Source organism: Canis lupus, chromosome 17 (genome assembly GCF_003254725.2).
Source record: "Canis lupus dingo isolate Sandy chromosome 17, ASM325472v2, whole genome shotgun sequence".
NCBI classification, from domain to species: domain Eukaryota; kingdom Metazoa; phylum Chordata; class Mammalia; order Carnivora; family Canidae; genus Canis; species Canis lupus.
In genome coordinates this window covers 22,583,366-22,599,617 of record NC_064259.1, presented here as the reverse complement: position 1 = coordinate 22,599,617, position 16,252 = coordinate 22,583,366, and the positions used below count along the sequence as shown (strand labels likewise).

Below are 16,252 nucleotides of genomic sequence, written 5' to 3'. Positions count from 1 at the left end.
AACTTGGACTATATTTGAGCATATCCTCAAGAATTCTGTAAGAGGTATCTAATCCTGTCTCACCTCTACTTAAAAACAATCTGTCCCTACCACCTATAAGATACTGTCAAATGCATGTTGGACAAAGTTCAACTCCTTAGCATGGCTTCCAAGTTTCTTCACAATTTCCAGACTCAAGTGCTAAGGAGGATAACACTAAGAGACACTGTTTCTTACCAAGGAAATCATAAAAAAAAAAAACAACTCCCATTTTCTTTCAAGAAAACACTGTACAATGTTAATGTAGGAGAGTACATTCTAGGTCCTTAAGAGAAACCTACTTCATCTTTTGTTCCTTTTCTTTTCTTTTCTTTTCTTTTCTTTTCTTTTCTTTTCTTTTCTTTTCTTTTCTTTTCTTTTCTTTTCTTTTTTTCCTTTTTAAAGTAGGCTCCATGCTGGGGAGCCCTATGTTTGTAAATACAAACATGTATATGGGGCTTGATCTCAAGACCCTGAGATCAAGACCTGAGCTGAGATCTAGAGTTTGATGCTTAACCAACTGAGCCACCCAGGTGCCCCAACTTTTGTTCCTTCTGATCGGTTCTGGATATCTTCATGTTCCCTAAATATTTCACCATCTATCCTGCAATTCTCCCATTGCTGTCTTCCTCTCACTGAAATTACACCCCTCCAAAAAGGCTTGCTCAAAGGTCCCATAGCCTCTAGTCTTCTTGAATTTCTCCTTATTTGATCTCATGTGGGTCTTTATGTGCCCTTTTCTTATAGCATTCACTACATTTATTTGTCTGCTTCTCCTTCTGGCTCAGGAGTTCTTATGGTTCATGCCTACTACCCAGGACAGACAACCCTGACCCCAGGGGCACTTCATGGTCGCGTCCCATTAAGCAGAAGTAGAGACCAGCTTTAACTTCAGACTATTCTTTCTCATTTAGGAAAGCACATCGCATTGCAAGAATACTTGAGAAATGGATTGTAGTGATAACTGTGGTATTCTGTTAAATCGCTCCTTGGGACATAATACATTTCATTTGAGAACTGTCCCCAAAGTGAAATATGTGAGATGAACCATTAGGATGTGGGGAAGAAAAATTAATTGCTACTTCTATGCCTTTTAACATAAGATATTAGCCTTCTTAATACTTTGAGGATTAACCTCAGTGTTAAATGTCACACATCACATACCGTATGAGTGGTGGCAGGTGGTGGCAGGGTGGATCCAGTGTAGAGGGATTGAAAGTGCTGTGATGGACATGATACCGTACATAGAAAAGCCAAAAGACTCCACTCCACGATTGCTAGAACTCATACAGCAATTTGGCAGTGTGGCAGGATACAAAATCAATGCCCAGAAATCAGTGGCATTTCTATATACTAACAATTAAAGTGAAGAAAGAGAAATTAAGGAGTCAATCCGATTTACAATTGCACCCAAAAGCATAAAATACCTAGGAATAAACCTCACCAAAGAGGTAAAGGATCTATACTCTAAAAACTACAGAACACTTCTGAAAGAAATTGAGGAAGACACAAAGAGATGGAAAAATATTCCATGCTCATGGATTGGAAGAATTAATATTGTGAAAATGTCAATGCTACCCAGGGCAATTTACACATTTAATGCAATCCCTATCAAAATACCATGGACTTTCTTCAGAGAGTTGGAACAAATAATCTTAAGATTTGTGTGGAGTCAGAAAAGACCCCAAATAGCCAGGGAAATATTGAAAAAGAAAACCAGAGCTGGGGGCATCACAATGCCGGATTTCAAGTTGTACTACAAAGCTGTGATCATCACGACAGTGTGGTACTGGCACAAAAACAGACACATAGATCAATGGAACAGAATAGAGAATCCAGAAATGGGCCCTCAACTCTATGGTCAACTAATATTTGACAAAGCAGGAAAGACTATCCACTGGAAAAAGGACGGTCTCTTCAATAAATGGTGCTGGGAAGATTGGCAGCCACATGCAGAAGAATGAAACTAGACCACTCTCTTGCACCATACACAAAGATAAACTCAAAATGGATGAAAGATCTAAATGTGAGACAAGAATCTATCAAAATCCTAGAGGAGAACACGGGCAACACCCTCTTTGAACTTGGCCACAGCAATTTCTTGCAAGATACATCTATGAAGGCAAGGGAAACAAAAGCAAAAATGAACTATTGGGACTTTACCAAGATAAAAAGCTTCTGCACAGCAAAAGAAACAGTCAACAAAAGACAACCTACAGAATGGGAGAAGATATTTGCAAATGACCTATCAGAGAAAGGGCTAGTATCCAAGATCTATAAAGAACTTATTAAACTCAACAGCAAAGAAGCAAACAATCCAATCATGAAATGGGCAAAAGTCACGAACAGAAATTTCACCAAAGACATACACATGGCCAACAAGCACATGAGAAAATGCTCCGCATCACTGGCCATCAGGGAAATACAAATCAAAACCACAACAAAATACCACCTTGCAGCAGTGAGAATGGGGAAAATCAACAAACAGGAAACAACAAATGTTGGAGAGGATGTGGAGAAAGGGGAACCTTCCTGCACTGTTGGTGGGAATGTGAACTGGTGCAGCCACTCTCGGAACCTGTGTGGAGGTTCCTCAACGAGTTAAAAATAGAACTACCCTATGACCCAGCAATTGCACTACTGGGGGTTTACCCCAAAGATACAGATGCAGTGAAACAGCAGGACACCTGCACCCCAATGTGTATAGCAGCAATGTCCACAATAGCCAAACTGTGGGAGGAGCCTTGGTGTCCATTGAAAGATGAATGGATAAAGAAGATGTGGTCTATGTATACAATGGAATATTACTCAGCCATTAGAAACAACAAATACCCACCATTTGCTTCAACATGGATGGAGCTGGAGGGTATTATGCTGAGTGAAGTAAGTCAATTGGAGAAGGACAAACATTATATGGTCTCACTCATTTGGGGAATATAAAAAATAAGGAAAGGACTAAAAGGGAAAGGAGAGAAAATGAGTGGGAAATATCAGAGAGGGAGACAGAACATGAGAGACTCCTAACTCTGGGAAACGAACAGGGTGGGCAGGGGGTTGGGGTGATTGGATGATGGGCACTGAGGGGAGCACCTGACAGGGTGAGCACTGGGTGTTATGCTATATGTTGGCAAATCGAACTCCGATAAAAAATATACCAAAAAAAAAAAATGCTGTGATGATTGTCCTCCGAGGTCAGAAAGTTAGCAAGTAATAGAATGAGCATTGAAGTCTGACAACAAGGTGTCAGATGAGTTAAAACAACAAGAAAAATATCAGGGCCAATAGCCCCTGACAGAAAGGGCTCTCCATAGCATGTTATGAAATACAAATGATGATCTCATCAGATCCGATGAGAAAACAAAACATTGAAATTATCAAAAAGTCTGTATTGAATATGGATTTTTATATACATCCCTCCCTAATGATGATAAACCCATCCCTAAGTGTGTACAGTACATTCAGATATAGGCTGATGATGTAAGCCATATGGATTAGCAAGATATTTAGAAACTAGGCATTTGGTACATGTCAACAAACCACTACACTTTTAAAAGCGATGTTTGAAATCCTAGGTTCTGAATTCAACACCTCACAAAATTCACTAAATGCAATGAAAGACATTTAGAGGTATTTTTTTCCCTTTAGTTTTCTTTCTAGCAGAGGCAAAGAGCCACATGCCATAAGGACTAAAATAAAACCAGGGAAACCACACAGCACAAAAGGAATAGGTACTTGTCTGCATACACTGTTGGAAGAGGCAGAGAAAACATTGCCAAGTGTTAGAACAAATTATGAAGTGTTGGGCATCTGGATAAAATAGGGATTTAAAAAAAACCAACATATCTTAGCCTATGGTATTTGTTGGATTATTTGAGCTTTATATACAGTTGCTGTGTGTGTGTGTGTGTGTGTGTGCGCGCGCGCGCGCGCACATGTGCGCTCATGTACCATTAAAAATGTATCAGTGAAGATATATTCTCAATAGAAAACTACTTTAATAAAATAATGCTTTGGAAAAACCATGGAAGTGTCCTCACACAAGTAGTTATTTCTTTGACTAGAATAAACATTCCTGGGTGAGAAGAATACAAATACAGCACCGCTGGTGAAATTCTTTCACCCTATCATTCATTGGTGAGCTAGTGCAGCAAAACCAGGAGTGCCCAAAATGAGATAGCCTATCATGAGTGTGATAATTGTTACAAAAACAAGATTTTAAAGTATAAGAGAATCTTTATAATGTTTTGTAATGAGCTGGGAAATCACCATGAAAGTATTTTGGCAACATGCTTTAAAGAGCCATCAAACTTGAAGATGAATTATGCATTTTTTTATTAATAGGCAACTGTTTCAAACTTGCTGACCTTTTGTATGATGACAATTGGTTGTCAGTAGGTCACCTGGCAAATATTTTAGGAAAAAAAACCCTCACTTTATGGAAAAGGGGAGAAAGTGATTGCTTTTCAAAAGTAACTTGTGGAATGTGGTATGCTAAGGTGCTTTTAAAAAACCTAGGTAGAAAAAAAAAAAAAAAAAACCTAGGTAGAGGTGGGAGTTGATTTGAAAACAGATGTTTGGTGGGGCACTTGGGTGGCTCCGTGGTTGAACATCTGCCTTGGCTCAGGTCATGATTCCAAGGTCCTGAGATCGAGTTCTGCACCAGGTTCCCCTTAGGGAGCCTGCTTTTCCCTCTGCCTATGTCCCTGCTTCTCTCTGTGTGTCTTATGAATAAATAAATCTTTTAAAAAAGAAAAAGAAAACAGATGCTTGGAAATGTGACTGTTATGTTGCTCTGTAGCTGACCATAATGAGCATCTAAAAACTTTGTAAGTTAAACAAAAACTAAGAAGTAAACTTTATAAATCCGTTTCTGAAATCTCAACATGAAGAGTATCTATGTGGTTTGAACCCATTTGTGAAAAATAGGACACCTTAGAAGTTGCTAGATAAAAAGATGGACATCAGGTAGAAGGATCTTTTATTAGTGACATTTCAACAAAAATCTTTGTATAACTGAATGAGAATCATGATTTAGTACAACTAACAAGGTCTGTCTTCCGTTTGGAGCTACCCATCTTTGCCAGATATTTTTTTTTTAGCTAGGACAACCTTTGAAAGCAAGTTCAGCAATGAAATTAATTCCAGACCTATGAATAGTTACATTACAGAGCTTTAAATCAAGATTTTTAAAAATCAGTGAAATTATTCAATCAAAACACTACCCCCCCCTCGAAATACTAGTATTTGCCCAAGAGCAAAATAGGTATTTCATTTTTATCTTTAAAATTTTCTATTTTTGTGACTGTCTTAAGATAGGTATAGTTAAATCTATAACTTACAAATAAGGGTGTCTACACTGGGGTCTATGTGCTAACATTTGTAGGTATGTAGTATAAAGGCACTACAGCAGCCTATAAAACCTTTGAAAGTGACCTGTGTCGTCCTCGTGGGGGTTTCCTAATGCCCTGCCCAGGACATGTGAGAATGGGGCTCAGTTCCATAGGCTGACAGGCTGGCTGACTGATTTAAGTGAATGAAGACACTTATTGGTGACAGTGTTTGTGTCCTAGAAATAACCTAAACATCAACTGGGGTGGGGTGGGGGTGAGGTGGGGATGGAAAGCTGGAATAAATAACCATTTGGCAGAGCAACGAGAGCAAATGAAATAAAAAACAGAGGAGCTTCATATGAATAATAGTAGTTAAATTTGTTGAGTGTTCATTTGGTGCCGGGTGATGCTCTGGGCTTGGCACCTCCCTGAACTCCCATAGCACTCGGGGGGATCCAGAGCCAGCCTGGGGCTGGCGTCACAGGTGCCAGTGAGGCCTTCTGGAAGGAGGACTGCCCTGGGGACAATTCGGGAAACTGCTTATGTTCTTGTGTCTCCCCAGGGGATTTGAGGCCCAAAGAGATCTTGAGCATGTCCCCTACTGTGTAAAATGAGTTACAAAAATAGAACCGGAAAAAAGGTCGAAATTGAGCCTCCATCTATAATGACGTTATCATTGATTTGCTGGTCACAGGAGATATGCTCTGAGCTATTTTTCTAGCAAGTGGAAAAAACCAAGCTGCCCTGTAGGCCTCCTTTGTGTGGGGCCTGCTCTGCTGGGCCATGGGGCCCTGGGCACCTAGCTCTCTGGGTGGTTGACACCCCATGGCTGCCTCCTTTCTCCTCCCCTTGGACAGGGGCCAGGGGTGCAGTGATGGTTTGTCACTCTGGCTTTTGAGAGCACAAGGCACTAAATGCTCTAGGGGCGGGGACCGCTTTGTGGGCATGTGACCTGTGAGTCACACAGGACCCCATTGCCAGAAGGGCCCTATGCTGCTCTTAATGCTCTGCTATCACCATCTTAAAATTGTTAAATTCTCAACGAGGGGCCTCATATTTTAATTTTGGACTTGACACTGAACTATGTAGCCAGCAATGCTGCTAGGCCAGGGTGGGCTGGTCCTGGGGAGAGATGGCTTGGCAGCTTGTTCCAGCGGCTATGGCTGTAAACCCCAGGCCCACTTTGACCTTTGAAGTAGAGGTTAGAAATGGACTTCACCTAAGTCTGGGCTTTGCCAGGGGACTCTAATATGCCAGAGTGGGCAGAGGAGGCAGCTGCTGCTCACGTGATTTGGGAACAGGTAGTGAGAGCCTGTTCCCCTCGTATCCTGGATCCTGGGATGTTCCCCAAGTGCAGGGCCAACCCAAGATGATAGCATTTGAGAGGAGACCATACCATCAGCCTTCTGGAATATCAGTAAAGACAAGTTAAGGTTGAATTTAAGGATGCTCTGAAAGGAAGAGCCGGAGGCCTGCCCTGGGGCTGCCTTGCTCACTTCTGAGGGTGGGACCCAGGGCTACAGCCTCCCCTTTGGTGCCAGCTCCAGACTGAGCCTCTGCCAGAAGGCCAATCCTTTCATTCCAGGCTCAGGTTGAGAATGTATGGAGAACTGGGGTAGGCGATGTGCCACCGAGGGCAGGGATAGTAGGACTCATGGACAGACATCCAGCGCAGGTCGTACACAGGGGAGGAGCATCATGCAGCTCCTGTTCATCAAGCAGCTCCTCTGCCAGAATCTTTTCTCACTTAATTCATAAACAGCCTTTTAAAGTAGACATTATCACTATTTGATTACAGTTGAAGAAATAGGGTTATTTCTAATAATCCAGGGTCAAACCCTGTTTGCTCCTGTCTGAACTCCTGCTCTCCTACCTGTTGCTTGTGGTGGATTCTTCAGTCACCGAGCCAGGCTGTGCTTGAGGCTTTAGTTGGTCATGAAGAATGCAATTCAAATGATGGAAGCATTGTCCGTGAGGAACATAATTAGGGGAAGTGTCTGTTCTCTCCCTACCTGTCTTTGTCCTGCCTTTCTTTCCCATACCTGCCCTGCCCCGCCACCCACCCCCTCCCACCGCCAACACACACAAACCATGTGAGAGCACCTGATGGCAGCACACTTGTCCGCCTGTCATGGGGTGGCATGGCCAGGGCCCCACAGAGGTGGACTTGGGGCCCCTTCAGGAGGGCACACATTCCCTTGTCCCTTGGTCTGTCACAGTGCCAGCTGCCCTAGTTGTGGAACTAGCTTATAGTGACAAGTCTTCTGGACATTGCACAGAGATACAGGACGTGTGCACTTGAGTGGCCTCCTCCTGCTGAAGCCTGGTAAGCTCTTGCTGCCATGCACGAGTGCCTTGTTGCTGGGGTGCTGGCCCCAAACCGGCCTGCTCCTGGGAGGCTGGGTCCATGGCCAGCTGAATCTGGGGCCTGCCCTGATGCAGGGTCCTTTTTTCCAGGGTCAAGTTTGACTTATGTTTCCTTTGCTGTGGCGACTTTGTGATGAATGCTCATTTAAGTTCTCTATATGACCCTTGGGAACAGCCTTTCCACCTTGGCTGGGAAAGTGGAAGTTTTTCTGGGTATGTCTTCAGGCTTGAAATCCTAAAATGGCTCCCTCCAACTGGTCAATGAATAAATAGGCAACTTAATTTAGCTCAGTTCTTGTATAAAACGTCTTCCTCAGTTTTTTAAACTCAAACATATGATGAAATATATATGTACAGAAAAAGTTGGAAATGCACATAAATTCAATTTAAAGAACAGTTATCAAGCAAGTTCACATTAAGAAGTCACAATTCTAGTGTCCCTGAAGTCCTCCATGAATCCGTCCTCATCACTATCCCCTCTTTTCAAAGGTAACTACTGATTTTTAGGATATTGTTACACTGATTTCCTTGATCATGTTCACTACCTGTCTCCATATTTAGGTAGAATCATGTTACATGTATTCTTTGTAAAACTTTCAACATTGTATGTAAGATTCACCCTGCTTTGATGAATGCAACTGTCAAGATTCATTTTTCACTGATGCATAAATGCTCTAGTGGGTTAGTATACCGTAAATTATTTTCCCAATCCGCTGTTGATGGACACCGATCTGTTTCCAGTTTCATTGTTCTTATGAAACACTGCTGTGAATATTCTCTCCCGAGAGAGATGTGTTTGCAAATGTTTTCTTTGGGAACTGTTACCTAGAGATGGACTTACTGGTGCGTCCATTCCCACTTGTTCAACTTTACTAGGTTTTTATGATACTTTAGGTTTCATACATTTTCTCGTAATTTTTAAAAAATTTGTTTTCTCATTAGTTATTTTAAAAGCCATTCCTTTTTAATTTTTAAAAAATTAAAAATGCTATTTTCATGCAACAATAGGATGAACACGTGTCAAAGACTTTCAGTAATTAATGTGAGAATCATTGAGATGGCTAAGCCTGGATCAAGGGAGAATTTGAGGACTGGAGATTTACATTGTTAGTTGGTCACAGAAATGCTGAAATGATATTGCTAATAGATACAAAACTGGTTAATGTCCAACAGGGTGATAAAACTGTAACCTTGAGGTAATCTTTTTATCATCAGTCAGAAATCCACAGTCAACAGAAATTTCATAGTATGTGGGCTCTAATCAAATAGTAAACAGCAAAGTCAAATGCAAGTATATTCTAGATAACTAAATATTTCTTAGATGAGTTTGTTAATAACCTCGACATGTCACTCTTCTGCTGTCTTTCCAAGTTTGGGCTATTTTTTCTTCACAATACTGTATTTTGCTTCCAAGTCTTTGTAAGGGTCAAAGGAGACTGTATTAAAGTGCTTTGTAAATTGTAAGGTACCAAATTTGTTTTTATTATCATGGTTGTTTCATAAAGCCCCTTGAATAAGCTATTAGAATTAATGCTATTAAAACAAAAAAAAAAAAAAGAATTAATGCTATTATGGGAAGGGAGTTAATTACTGAATACCTGTTTTGGAGTATTTTTTGTTTTTTGTTTTAAAGATTTTTTATTTTATTTTATTTTTTTAATATTTTATTTATTTATTCATGAGAAACACAGAGAGAGAGGCAGAGACACAGGCAGAGGGAGAAGCAGGCTCCATACAGGGAGCCTGATGCAGGGACTCGATCCTGGGTCTCCAGGATCACACCCTGGGCTGAAGGCGGTGCTAAACCACTGAGCCACCCGGGCTGCCCAAGATTTTTAATTTTAGTATTTTAGAGGGAGCTAGAGTGGTGTGGGGGAAGGGCAGAGGGAGAAGCCTATTCCTCGCTGACCAGGCTCTATCCCAGGACCCCCTCCCCCCAACCCCCCATTGTGACCTGAACCAAAGGCAGACACTTAACCAAATGGCCCACCCAGGCACCCCTTAATCTCATTTCATTCTTACAAAAAGACTGAAAAGACACAAATCTGTTTTAGTTATCTCTGTAGGGCTAATAGTCGTGCCTACCTCATAGGGCTATTGTCAGAATTAATGAGTAATAAAGACCGGCTGCTAAAAACAGTACCTGGTATACAGAAAATACACAAGAAATGTTGATTCACTGAGTGTTTGATCTGTTATTTGAATACTTCTACTGAAGTTTATTTGTCTTTAATACCAATATATTTGAGTCCTGGAAATTCTGTTGGTTCTCAGTTTCTGCCTTTAAAAAAAATGCCTTATTCTGGTTTCATGTTTTAAATTCCTTTGCCTTTAATCTTTCTAAACATGCTTACGGGCTGTCTTCAACACTACTGTTTTTTTATTTAAAAAAATTTTTTTTAACACTACTGTTATGTAAAATGTCCAGTTGTTGCGTCTATAGCTACTCACGGCCTTGTTTCTTCAATTTTTTTTTCCTAATTAAAAGATTTGCTCGCTGCTCTAACCCCACACATCCTCTAGGAAAATAAATCTTGGTCCTTACAGTTTAATTTTTTAAATCCTAGATTATTAACTGGAAATGGCAGGCTTCTTCAGACCAGTTGGAAGTAGAGAAACTCCTCGTGGTGTCATCCCAGCCTTGGGAGGATAATATCCCCCTGGGCTAGGTTTTTATTTTACAACACACTTATTTACAACTTGGCTTACTTCCCTTCTAGAATCACCTGTCCTGTATTTCCGGGTTGTTCCCCCAACCTGGACACCAGTATTCATTTGGATGGATGTCCATTTTGTAATGCAAGTATAACTCTAGGCCAGTTCCCACTTCCCTGAATCTGGGTTTTTTTCTCTTTAGTTGTTTTAAAGAGGAAAAGAGGAAGATAATAGGGATGTGAGGCTTAATGACCCTGTGCCATGGTGTCTTTCGTAGTGTCAGCACTCTGTCAGCTTTTACTGGTATTATTTTTCTTTGTACTACTCTTTCGTATAAATCCAATGCAGTCGGACAGTACAACCATTGCAAGAATTGAGTCGCTGTGAACTCCTTTCCATGGTGTCCCCTAATCCGGCTGTGTCTGGATCCACCAGCCTTGCTTTTCTGGCTTGTTATCCCCTGTGCACACCACACTCATTGGCTTCTCCATGTAGATGGAGTTTGTCTAGCCTAAACCCCATTCTTGGCTGCCTCTCACCAAGTCCTCTCCCATCCTTCAGAGTTCAAGTTTCCAGGTCCTTCATGGAGAAGACTTTTGATGAAGTTTAATCCACACCGATCTCTTTTGAACTTAAAACTCTCTGTGGAGAGCACCATGGAGCAGGATTTGGTGGCTTCATTCATGGTGCGGCCATGGGTGTTATCCCCACTAGATGGATCATTTTCCCAAAGGGGAGGAACATGGCATGCATTCAATGTGTATAGATTACTTCCAGGTACAAGTAGTGACTCACATATTTTAAATTTCTGGCTTTTTAGTATGTATTTGGGGGGGAATTTAGGGCCTGGCTCATGCTTATATCTCTGTTTCTGCCATGTGTATCCTTGGTCACCAGGCTAGGATCTTTTTTTTTTTTTTTGGTTAGTTTTTTAGACTAGGGGCTCCTGGATTACTCAGGTATCATAAATTCCAACCCAAGTGAGGACAGACTTGTGGTTATGAATTCCATGATTCTTGAGGTGGGAGCTATTGGAGGAATGAAAACTAGAGGAATAGGAAAAAAGGGCATGGTGGTGCTGGACTGTTGGAATTCATGGGTCATCTTTGCTGTTAACATGGCAAGCCAGGGGCAGTTGGGATGTGGCAGGTCACATATAGGACATGTATGATTCAGTCATTGTGTTTTTTGGTCCATAGAAGAAATGGGACAGGTATGCTGTTCCCAGAGACAGAAACAGAAATTGAAGCCCAAATGAACACTGGCCCTGGATCTAGGTTCTTTGGAGACTCTGTTCTGCTTGCCAAAGAGATAAGATGATGGAGGGAAGGCAGGCAGTCTTCATTAATACATTCCTGCCCAATTCCCAAACCCATCTCTGGACCTCTCTACTCCCCTGACGATCTGGATCCTATCCCAACTCTTCACAAAGGAGAAAACAACCCCCTTTTATGTGTGCAGTATTCTAGAGTTGCAGAGCATTTCCAGCAGTGCTGAGGCAAGCAGAATGACTATTCTGATTCCAGTCTTACAGATGAGCTATGAGAAACTGGCTGGTGATGGGGTTTGCTCTGAAGGCTACACATTCAAATGGTATGTCTGGGTTTGTTTGTTTCTTTCCTTCCTTCCCTTTTTTCTTTCTTTCAAGATTTTATGTATTTATTCATGAGAGACACGCAGAGACATAGAGGGAGAGCAGGCTTCTTGCAGGGAACCTGATGTGGGACTCGATCCCCAGACCCAGGATCACACCCTGATCTGAAGGCAGATGCTCAATTGCTGAGCCACCTGGCATCCCTATGTCTGGGCTTTCTAATGTTTTGTTTTGTTTTGTTTTTTTGTCATCTCAAGCTTTGGGATCAGAGAGGTACTTAGAATGCAGATGATAGTGAATTCTCTTTTGTGTTCTTTGAGGTGAAATACACACGACTTACAATTTGCCATTTTAGAGTGAACAGTTTGGTGACATTTAGTGCATTCACAATATTGTGCAACTAGCACCTCCATTTTTCCTCACTCCTTCCCTGGGATTTTGTGCAGCATAGAGAGAATCTGTGTAAGACATCCAGCTCAGGGCCTTGTGCCCTACCAGGGGCTTGATGAATGTAGCCTGTATTACTGGACTCTCTCTAGAGTATTCCCCAAATTCTGGTAGTGTAACAAGAGCAATTCTTTCCTAAGGTTAGCACTTGAGAAAATCAGTTAAATGAGAAAATTAAGTTTCATGTCCAATCCTTTTATTTTTTTTTTTTAAGACCTTTCAGTTTTTCTCTTCCAGATAACTTTCCTATGCTCAGAGCGATCAGACCTATTTACCTACCAGTGTACCAGAACAGCATTGCAGTATGCAACATGGAGTTTCTTGCCTTTTTTTTTTTTTTTTTTTTTGGAAGGAGTTTGTCTTCTTAGCCAGGTACCATAGCCTTGGAGGTACCACAGCGTTCCACATTATCTCGTGTCCCAAACGAGTATATAAAAGCTTCGTGTTCGATTATACTTGAATGATGGCCAGCCAGCTCCAATATTCTAGCCACCACCTGATGGCCAGCATTTTTCCCACCTTTTAAATAGTGGGTTCGGTGACGGAGGATCTGCTCCTGGGGTGCCAAGCCTGACAGAGGCAGGTCTGCACTCTGGTTGGCCATCTCTGGGGCAGCTCCAGCTGAGACAGGATAATGAAAGACTAGAGCTCGCACACCTGCGTCGCACAACAGATGGAAAGTGAGAGCTTCAAACAGGCTAACCCAAGAATAGAATGGCTTTGGCCCTTATTTAAATTTGGCAATTCCAGGAGCGTAGGCCCCAGGCCCCAAAGAGTCGTGACTGTCCCTTTGGCTTCCTATGTCACCAGGTGTTGAAGCTCTCTGTGGTGGCCAAGGTGGCTGAGGTAGAGGGCTGGTGAGGAGTGTGGCTGGGGAATTTAGGATGAGCACATGCATGTGGCTGGAGGCTTAGAAACTCATAGTGCGCAGGCTTATTGGAGGATTTTCCCTCTGGTGACCTCTTAAGGCTCTCCAGGCCATCACTGTGCCAACACCAAGTACAAGGCCGCCTCCTGCCGCCACAGGCACGGCCCAGGAGAGCACGTTGGGGCCTGCTTCAGAATGGTCTTGGAGGAGCTGGCTGTTCCTCAGGGTGTGGAGGTAAGGGCTCTCCTGTGGAGAAGGAGAGGGTCAGGGGTTAAGGGCCTCGGAAAGCCACCCATCTGCCCACATCAAGCTTGCTTAGTCCCTATCCTGGTGATGGTGTGATAACCTTGCATGTTTTCACATTCATCCCCCAGTTTGTAAGCCTCCTGCATCTACACTGTGCCCAAACCTTCTGAATGAGGATGGGTCTGCAAAGTGGTCAATACCTAGCTAGCCTCCCTCAGTTTCTCACCAGCATCTCCTCTCCTGTCAACCAGATTTTGAAAGATTGGGAACCAATAGGTGACCAAAGGAAGAGAGTCCTGGGGGCTGCAGAGCCCCCACCTCTGTTTCCTCTAGGCCACCACTGTGCCCATCCTCCCTTAGGAGTTCCCCAGGAGCAGGGACAACAGTCAGCTGCTTAGAGGACCAAGCATGAGGAAGGCCCCGAGGGGAGATGTTTGGTTCTGCCTCCCTGGATTCTCTCCTTCCTCCATGAGGAACATGATATGGAGCTCTGGTTAGGAGCTGAGAGAGTGCCTAAGGGTTAAGATGTGACCACAGTCATGGTCCCATTGGCCACGTTCAGAAATAAGCACATCACAAAGGAGCCTGGGTCATGTCTTTTGAGAGGTATAAACAGGAAAGAGACCAACATAGGTGTTTCAAAGGCAGCAGCAGTAGGCTGAGGGAAGGGAACAGTAGTCTAGTTGGGCAGCACCTGAGCCTGGAAGGCTGTGGCTGTCTCCCTTGGGCAGAGATGGGATGAGCCTCCAGGAGGAACAGATGGTGGGGTGAGAGAACAGACCTGGGAATTGTGGGCCTTGTCTGGGAAGCTCCCCTTTTTTCTAGGAACATAACATGTCAATGGCCATAGAGGAAGCTGGGCCTCCCCTCTGGATGCTCCTGTGGGCAGCTGGGACCAGGGAAGAGTTTCAAGCAGCCTTGATAAGACTTGAGTGACCTTCTATGTAAGCCACATAGTGCCTGGCAGTGGTCACAGGATGCACAGGAAAAGGAGGGAAGAGCTGGGGAGCATATTAGGAGCTTGGTCAGAAGTCTGGGTGAGGGTAGTAAGAGAGAATGTGTGGGGAAGGGAGGAAGGAGGAGTACAGGCTCCCAGGACAGGCACAATGTCTATTCTCTCTACACACCCCCCACCCCCCTGCTACTGCACCACTGCCCATTCATCTTCCTCTCATGAGTGCTGCACCCATGAGACCTATTGCTCTTTCTATCCCACACCCTGAGGAGCTGTGACGTCTCAGGGACAAGGATGAATGGTGAGATTTGAGAATGGTGCCAGTGAATGAAGTGCCTGATGTAAAAGCACCCAGGGACCTCCTTTGTGCCCGGAGGTTTTGGGGACCACCCCATTCTCCCAAGCATCTGTTTCACACTGGACAGGACAGGCAGGATGTTAGGACATTTACTCACAGGAGAGGGGCACTTGAGTTTGGTTCGGCTGTGGGTGAAGTTGTTGGAGGTTGTCTTCTGGCCCACTGGTTCCAGCTGAGGAAAGGAAACCATGATTTCCTCCACTGCAGGTAGACCTTTCAGTTGGAGGAGCATCTCTACCTGACTCCCTCCCTCTGCAAGGGTGGGTTGACACCAGCAATAAGTGCAAGATTCACAGCAGATCCCAACTGCCCTGGGCCAGAGCTGGACCTGACTTCTGGACCCTGAATATGTGCCCGGGATTGACCAAGGAGGACCCTGAGGCCCAGCAGACCGACCCTGGTCGGTCCCACCATAGTGAGTATGTAGGAAGGCTTGACCCAGAACTTCCATCTCCTGCTTCCTTTCTGGGTGGTTGTGGTTACAGACACACCACATTTGCAATTTTATGAAATGGTGGTAATCATATTTATCAACTCTAAGTGTGTGGGGCTAGTCACTTTCAGAAAAACTTTGAGAACATATTGGTTACTATTCTTGGCTTGTCAACCTTAAGAAATTGAAGTTTCTCCCTTGAGCTACTACCAGGTATGTTTTTCACATAGATATAGAGGTTTACTTGAAACATTCCTGGAGCAATTTTTGTTCAGAGAGGTTCTGCTTAATACTTTTAATCCTGAGATCCTCTGAGAGTGAGCTAGAAGCCACCGTTCACCCCTTCCCAGCATCCTTAGTCAACAGCCTGCCCGCTGACACATGGCCAGCACTGAGAATCCTGACGGTGTAGCATCTACCCTTAGAATCTGCTTCCCTGCCTGGTCCATGAGCCCCTCTGCTCCTGACCCCCAGGGACTGCCTGTGAGGAAAGTGAAAGGATGCTATGTCAGCTAATGACCACACCTTGCCCGTGACCTTGCTTTCTGTTGTCCCACAGCTGCTCTGGCCCTGAACAAGACACACGGTGACTGGCAGAGCAGTGGACACACCCCTTGGGGTCCTGGCTCTGCTGCTAAGAGCTGTGAGGTGCTACGCAGGCTCCCAAGCTGCCCGATAATCCACATTCGGCTGTTGCAAGCATCAGATGAGAAGATGAAATGAAAGCATGCTGAGCAGGAGTAGTTTACTTATGTATCATTTCTACTTTTTTCTTCTTTTTTTTTTGTAAGATTTGAGAGAGAGAGAGAGAGAGCATGAGTAGGGGGAAGGAGAGGGAGAAGCAGACTCTCCACTGAGCAGGGAGCCCAATGCAATGTGGGGCTCTATCCCAAAACCCTGGGATCATGACTTGAGCTGAAGGCAGATGCTTAAGACTGAGCCACCTAGCTGCCCATTCATTCATTCATTCATTCATTCATT

The 16,252-nt window shown here is 43.6% G+C and overlaps 1 protein-coding gene and 1 long non-coding RNA gene across 9 annotated transcripts in view; one reads left to right on the top strand and one right to left on the bottom strand.

Annotated features, from left to right (window-relative positions):
- The window catches only part of LOC125752806 (uncharacterized), a 145,040-nt gene that overhangs the window by 122,486 nt on the left and 6,302 nt on the right, over positions 1-16,252 (top strand). For 5 of the 6 annotated variants that reach the window (XR_007403149.1, XR_007403147.1, XR_007403144.1 and 2 more), the window contains 2 exons: positions 15,046-15,253; positions 15,831-16,024. This is a non-coding gene — a long non-coding RNA (uncharacterized LOC125752806). Of the gene's footprint in view, positions 1-14,154; positions 14,293-15,045; positions 15,254-15,830; positions 16,025-16,252 lie in introns of those variants that run through there. The other variant, XR_007403145.1, reaches the window with a different exon arrangement.
- The window catches only part of PLB1 (phospholipase B1), a 137,472-nt gene continuing 133,948 nt past the window's right edge, over positions 12,729-16,252 (bottom strand). For all 3 annotated transcript variants that reach the window (XM_025454299.3, XM_035700997.2, XM_025454300.3), the window contains 2 exons: positions 14,936-15,010; positions 12,729-13,525 (listed from right to left, as the gene is read on the bottom strand). In XM_025454299.3, the coding sequence (XP_025310084.3) occupies positions 13,322-13,525; positions 14,936-15,010 (279 nt within the window). In that variant the 3' untranslated portion in view covers positions 12,729-13,321. The remainder of the gene's footprint in view (positions 13,526-14,935; positions 15,011-16,252) is intronic.